Raw genomic sequence first — 7,143 nt, 5'->3', positions numbered from 1 at the left:
AGTCATTCCCAATTATTCGTCTTCTTCTTAGTCCCTTCCGTTGCAACTAACGTATACCGGAAATGCTCAAGTTCTTCTCTACCCACAGCCGGATTCCAACATTCGCTATCGCTAATTTTTAACGCAAAAAATCTAATTAATTTTTCAACATATATCGTGTATGTAAATTTAAAAATCACCGCAATTTAAAATTTTTAGAGTTTTGATAATTATTAATTTCTTGATATTTCCCCTTTTTAATAACTTGAGTGGAATTCCAAAATTTTCTAAACTTTCAAAACTTTTTGAATTTGAGAAATTTTAGTAAATCCCAATAACTCAATATAATGATGAATACTAGATTTCTAGAAATTTTTTATTTTTAAAAAATTTTGAGAATTGTAAGAATTCTAACAATTTTTTTTTAAGTAAAAGTGTCGAATATACAATATTGATCAAACGAAATTAAAAGTTTTCGTATGTTGAAAACATTTTTATATTTCGGCGTTCTTGAAAATTTAAAAAATTTTCGTAATTCTTGACGATTCAAAAAAATTTTGGACGCTGATGTTTTCAAAATTTTCAAAAAATTTTAAATTCTCAAACTTTGTTGTATTTATCAATAAAAAATTTTGAAAAAGTTCTTACTTATAATTTGGTTCTTGCATATGTGTGTTCCTTGTTTAATAGTTTCGCTAAAATTTCGATGTATGTAAATATAACCACTCACAAAACTTGCTGACTCGATCTGCTCTCTGTTACATGATAATTTCTCTTATTTTTTTTTTTAAGAACTACCCTTAAAGTTTTTCCATATTTGTTTAAACTATTTATTAAATAAAATAAATACTCGACGTGTCTTATCAACGCATCTTTACTAACATGTCTCTTAATTACAGAGAGGTAATTGAATTTGTCCATCTCCATTATCATCTAAGAACTTTACTATTACTTTGATGTGCAATATACATACATATGTACAATTTCTTATGCAACATATTTTCTAATGTCGATTTCGTGGCTAAATATAGTAGTTTTCTTTTCATCAAAAAATGTAATCCAAAAGTATATTCTAATCTTCGTAAGAGCCGTTCAGTATTGCTTTAAAGGAAAAAGGTTGGAAGGCGTAACCAACGCCATCGTAAAATTTGCTCATGAATTCGACCCTGCAAAAGACAGAAGCAGTTATTAAAAAAAATATATATATGTATGTATTTACAAATGGTGAAAATTATTCGAAATAAAATACAAAATATAATAATTTTGAATCCAGTATACGTTAATTACAAAATGTCTTTTGAGTCGCCATACTCAGCCGTTTACAGGAATAGCAGGTTTAAAATGTAATCCAGGAGCGGTTTTGAACTTTTTTAATTCGAAGAAATCTGTTTCTGATAATTGTGGAACGAAAAATCGTACTGCTACCCTGTCGGAAAGACCAATAACGAAAATGAGATTCTGTTTCCACTTACTATACCGTCCTCTCGTTTGTTTGGCGACAAAGAAGTTAACCCTCTAATGAGGGTTTTTAAAATAGCGAACATAGATTTTGCAAATTAACCTCCTTTGGTTTTTTACACCAAAGTGAGTGCTACAAATTTTATTATTTTTCGTTAACTTTTTACAAAATTATACAGGTTTACAAAAAAAAACAAAAAAGTTTCTGCTTATGGAACCAAACTTCTATATCTCCATGTTATTTGACGCGCTGAATGGGAGCCCAAGGTCTGTTAACTTCCGTCACTTCGGGAGCTATGACTTTTACGTTGTGTGAATCACGAGTATTCATACAGATAACTACTAATAGCCCCTCATAAGAAGATAATTGTAATTTTAGTTTTTTGCCTTGTATATTTATTTTGGAAGTGAAACATAGACAGAAGAAGGCAGGCGATGGTGGTCAGATCAATATTATATTTGAGATTAATATTAAGACTAAGGGCCGTTTTCACCATCTCTGGTTAAGACTTATCCCCAGTTAAACATCCTTGCCGACGTTATCAACACAGTATTTTATACATGGAGTCAATTACGTCGGTTAAGATGTTTAACTGGGGATTAGTGTTAACCATAGATGGCGAAAACGGCCCTAAGACTTACATAGAGATAAAGATTTCGATAGAAAATATTAATATTGAAATTAAGTTTAAGATTCACGTTAAGGTTAAGGTTAAGGTTAAGGTTAAGGTTAAGGTTAAGGTTAAGGTTAAGGTTAAGGTTAAGGTTAAGGTTAAGGTTAAGGTTAAGGTTAAGGTTAAGGTTAAGGTTAAGGTTAAGGTTAAGGTTAAGGTTAAGGTTAAGGTTAAGGTTAAGGTTAAGGTTAAGGTTAAGGTTAAGGTTAAGGTTAAGGTTAAGGTTAAGGTTAAGGTTAAGGTTAAGGTTAAGGTTAAGATTAAGGTTTAGGTAAAAAAAAAAAATTAAGTTAAGTTGCGGCTAAGGTTAAGGCTAAGATAAGGGTTAAAGTTAAAGTAAAAGTTGCAGTTAAGTTTAGCGGAATTATGGTTAAGGTTAAGATTTAGATTAAGATTGGAATTATGATTAAGATAATTGTTCATTATTATGCGGAAAAATACGTGTGTAATACAGTGAACTATGCGGGTAATAGCAAGAAATTTCACTTCCGTGCCGACGTACTTTCATCAAACGATCTTCTTGAATACTTAAATACAAATAGCTAATTCAATTACTTACCAGTGTAAACGCAGAGTATGCAAAAATGCCGATAATCCTTCGATAATAACGAGTATGCTGATCGTAAAAAATTGCCATGGTGTGAAGAGAATTCCCAACATAATTCCACCGAATGGCATTGGAAAACTGATAGGCACATGAATCAACATTTTCCACAGAACATCTGATAATTCTAAAAAAACGGAATTTTCAAGTATTTGTTTAACAAGTTGGAGCGAATATATGTATGTACTTACGCGCATGCGCCAACGACAGAGCCCACAAGCGAAGATACGAGGCCGTATGAGATATAGTACTCAATACATATTCGATAGTGTGTATGGCCTGTTTGATGTAGATTTCACTTATAGGTTCGTCCTCATCACGCTCATGGTGGTCGTGTGTTGACGCCGTTGGTTTAGCTGGCGCACTCGCAACTGCGTTGTTGTGATCTTCAAATGCTTCATTTGTGATCCCATTTGTGGCCACTGTCAGCTAAGTACGTAATAGAAAAATACCAATTATTATTTGAACTCTTAAACATTTATGAGCCGTATTTACTTACCACTCTCTGTTTACGCTTGCGTGCCTCCAGCAGCGGGTTACCCAACAGCATCCATGGGATGCACATAACTGCCAACACCACAATTATTATTTGCACGATTTTTTGGTATTCGAACATATATTCCTTGCAACCCTCCTTGGGTTCAGTGTTGCCAAATAACAGCATATTGATGAATAAAATGAGTATAGATGGTGCACAGCCAGGCGTAAGAACCTGCTCTGTTGCCCTGCCGGAATACTTCACCCATTTGAGGAACATTAAGAACACCAAATAGCCGAAGAGGAACATCAAAAAGAGCAGTTGTGGCAAAAAATCTAAGAAAATGCGCGCATATTGCTTGAAATGCACAAAATTAACGAGCGACAATATAAGGCCGAACGCCATGTGTAAGAGGCCGAATATGATGGACAGCTTCATTTTGTAGGCATTCAAGAAGATGATCTTATTTTCAGCCACTGACCAAAGCGGATCGATGCCATAGGCATAAACCGCATTCAAGCTATTCAAAGGGTCCAACATTATCAATTCACCGCCATTGAAAGTTCCATTAGGTACAGGTATGCTATCTGCATGCCATGCTGATCCAAAAATATTAAACGATTTGGAGAAGATATCATTGTACACGAAACCAGTGTACATGGCAAATAGGCCCATAAGTAGTATAATATAGCGGCCCACAAAGAATATATTAAATATTTCACCCTTGATTTGGCTCAGTTTCTCTTCCTTCCACACCATGTAGAGACCAATAAGTAATAGAATGAAACCATGTCCCAAATCGCCGAACATCACCGCAAACAAGAAAGGAAAAGTAATGCAACCGTAGAGCGCCGGATTAACTTCGTGATAAGTGCAGAGACCATAAGCATCGATTAAATTCTGGTAGGCACGTGTAAACTTATTTGTTTTATAAAAGGTCGGCGGCTGTTCGTTTGTCTCGATCACATTCAGGAAGGAACTAACTGTGCTGTTCACTTTGGTCGAACCTCTAGCGAGCGCATTGCGCACTACGGGCAGGTCACGCGTCGGTACCCAGCCCTCACCGATCAGCCAATTGCTGCTCACGTCCATATTAAAGAAGTTAAGCGTATGATAGATCGCTTTCATCTTGGTAACCATCACCGACCAATAAGGTAAATTTTTCGCCGCCGCGACCAATATGCGATTGCGATGATCTTCGCTCTGATTAAGTACCAGCTGCAAATCTTCAATACGTATGCGTACATCGCTTAGCATTTCTTGACGTTCAGTAGCTGAGCTCGGACAGGGATATAGTGAGACGTGATAACCGGCGCACACTTTCTTGATGCGTTGCTTTAGTTCATCGCCCTGAAAGAAGGCGACAAAGATGGCTTTCGGGACCTGATTGCCCGTATTCAAATCGGGCGACGTGTCATCGACATCACTACGCTTGATGAATACGTTGCCGCGTGAAATACGCCACAACATGCGTTCCAATGAGAAGAAGCGTTCCAAGTTAATGACGCCAGCCACAAAGCCCAGTTGGCCGCGTTGTTGTTGGCCGGGCAAGGGTGGCGCATACTCGACAGCGTCTGAGAAACGATGTGAAGTCATCTTGATGACTTCCGTGTCGGCGAAGAAATCATTCGCTTTCTCAAGCATTAGTCTCAGTTCGAGCAGGCCGTGGTAATTGGCTTTCAGATTGACAGCGTTGCCGGCGAGCTCACGTATTTCCATTTCGACCACTTCCAGTTGCGCTTCCAAGTCAATGATTTCCCGCGGATATGGTGGTGGTGGTTCGTGTAGCACCTCAGTTATATTGATGTCATCTTTGCGTAGCTCATTTTCGATGTATCGTATTTTACGCTCCAGTTCGTCGCAGCGTCTGACCTCTGAAACGAATTTGCGCTGGAAAGCACTGACTTGAGCATTCAGCTGGAAATGAAATGAAACGAAAAATGATTTTGCAAAATAATTTATTATTTACCCATAATACATTAGGGTGCATCACTCTCCATACAAAAAAAAAAAATCGGACCGGTTTTCCATCGGAAATCTTATAATTTATTATATTTTAACCCTTTCAGTGCAATTGTTCAATATATTGGACAAAGTTTTTTTTTAACTAAAGCTCTTTTTTTTCTTAAATAAGAGCTTTTGTTTTTAAAACAGTGGTTTTGAGAAAAAGTATATTATTCTCATTTACCGCATTTCTCAGTTTTGAAATATATTTCGCAAAAGAAAAAAAGAAAAACTATTGATATAACTTTCCTGTTTACAAATCTAGAGTACCACTGTCCAATATAATGGACGCTGAATAATGGTAAAACTAACAGTTTTATAAAATTTTTGATTGTATTTTTGAAATCAATGACCCAAAATTAGCCGATACACAAATTTTTACATCTTTAGTTTCAGAGGCTGATTTTTTGTACTGAGGGTTAAGACTTCTGCCGAAATATTTCGTAAAAATATTAAGGTTTAAGCTGGACCCGAGTTTTTTTTTTATAAACATGTTTAGTTTTTAAAAAATAAGTTTTCCAAAAACCTCCTCAGATGATAGAAAAGCTTAAGCTTAAAAGGTCTGCATTGGAGTGTTTGACTCGGTTCTTATAAGCTGGTTTCCACCGTTTTTTTGAAATCAGCATTTTTCGAATATCGAATCGAATCGGATTTTTTAACGAACAAACCATTTTTTTATTTCTTGATTTCTCAATAAAAGTTTTGAGTATTTCGAAGTTTTCGAGTTCCAGTTTTTTCTCCAATTCATGTAACCCTTCTTAATGTTTTGACACGAATAGAAAGATCTACACTTTTGCTCCATCTCCGAAAAAGCTTTTTTATGGCAGAAGAGAAATTTGTTTAACCTTTGATCTAAAAAAAAATTTTTTTTATTTTGTTTTGCTCTTTTCTTAATTAAAGCTCTGCTCTTAATAATTTTCATATAATAAGTTTCATTGAATTTGAAATTTTTCGAATAACTCGAAACGCGAACTTGGGGAAAAAGGCGAATAATCGAGCATCCTATTTTGCACACATTTTTTTTTTTAATTTTATCAGCAGAATCAAAATAATACGATTTTTGTTGATATTTTCGAAAGGGTGCAGCTCAATTAAATGGTAATATTTTGAAGAAATATTTCGGCGGAAATCTTAAAATATACCTAATAAAAATGTCACTTTTTTGTGATGCACTCTAATGTACATACATGCATATGTCGTAAAGTAGTAAAACAATGCTGCAATGCCGGTGAGCGGGTTGAGTGAACCGTAAACATTTTAGGTACTTCATATATTTTTTTCATTTTTTTTTTTGGGATGCTAAACCTTGGGATGTCAACAATTTTTGCGCTTACTGCATATACATACATTGTATTGTTGTTGTTGTTGTTGCTGTTTTATTTTGACAAACACCTTCATATGTATGCACTTACATCACGAAATTGCACACAACCGCTTTCGCCCAGTTCGGCCAACGATGAATACGCCGCTTCCGGTTGTATAAACATTTGGCACAAGGCCATCGATTCACTGCGGAACATATCACCCATGCTGACGTTTCTTTCACAATTGAATGGTTGGTTATCAAGATTGCCGAACAACACTAGTGTGCACTATTACACGACACTTTTCGTACGTGTGTGTGTGTGTTTGTATAAGCAGTTGATTTCGTGATATGTTTATTTGTGGCTAAAAAGAAAAATGTAAACTAAATTGTTACCTCGATTTATTTTTATAAGAGTTTAGCGAGTACATTGGTGGCAAAGTTAAAATACGAAAGCAATAATTTCTTAACACACACACTCAAAAGTATGTACATATCTGAATATAAACGGCCGCCCCGCAGGCATTATCGGCAAGCAAATCTATCGATAAATCGCGCTACAGTGCTCAACAAGAAAGCGATTAAGTGTTTTTATATTGTTTATATGTGATATCTTGTGTCATTACTTGACACACAATGACTT

The 7,143-nt window shown here is 35.5% G+C and overlaps 1 protein-coding gene across 2 annotated transcripts; it reads right to left on the bottom strand.

Moving 5' to 3' along the window:
• Positions 1–985: 985 nt before the first annotated feature.
• LOC108373240 (V-type proton ATPase 116 kDa subunit a-like) lies at positions 986–6,835 on the bottom strand. 2 transcript variants are annotated; one of them, XM_017629105.1, is made up of 5 exons: positions 6,610–6,835; positions 3,211–5,110; positions 2,907–3,086; positions 2,671–2,842; positions 986–1,145 (listed from the first exon to the last, which is right to left on the bottom strand). In XM_017629105.1, exons 1-5 carry the CDS (start codon positions 6,724–6,726, stop codon positions 1,052–1,054), a joined length of 2,463 nt encoding a protein of 820 aa, XP_017484594.1. In that variant the 5' UTR covers positions 6,727–6,835; the 3' UTR covers positions 986–1,051. The 2 variants fall into 2 exon arrangements, with proteins under 2 accessions (XP_017484594.1, XP_017484593.1); XM_017629104.1 differs by having other exon boundaries at positions 2,907–3,144; positions 3,215–5,110; positions 6,610–6,726.
• Positions 6,836–7,143: the final 308 nt, after the last annotated feature.

This window comes from Rhagoletis zephyria, unplaced genomic scaffold (genome assembly GCF_001687245.7).
Source record: "Rhagoletis zephyria isolate East Lansing unplaced genomic scaffold, Rhagoletis_zephyria_1.1 Rzeph_scaffold_06501, whole genome shotgun sequence".
Taxonomy (NCBI): domain Eukaryota; kingdom Metazoa; phylum Arthropoda; class Insecta; order Diptera; family Tephritidae; genus Rhagoletis; species Rhagoletis zephyria.
This window is presented reverse-complemented; position numbering and strand designations above follow the sequence as displayed.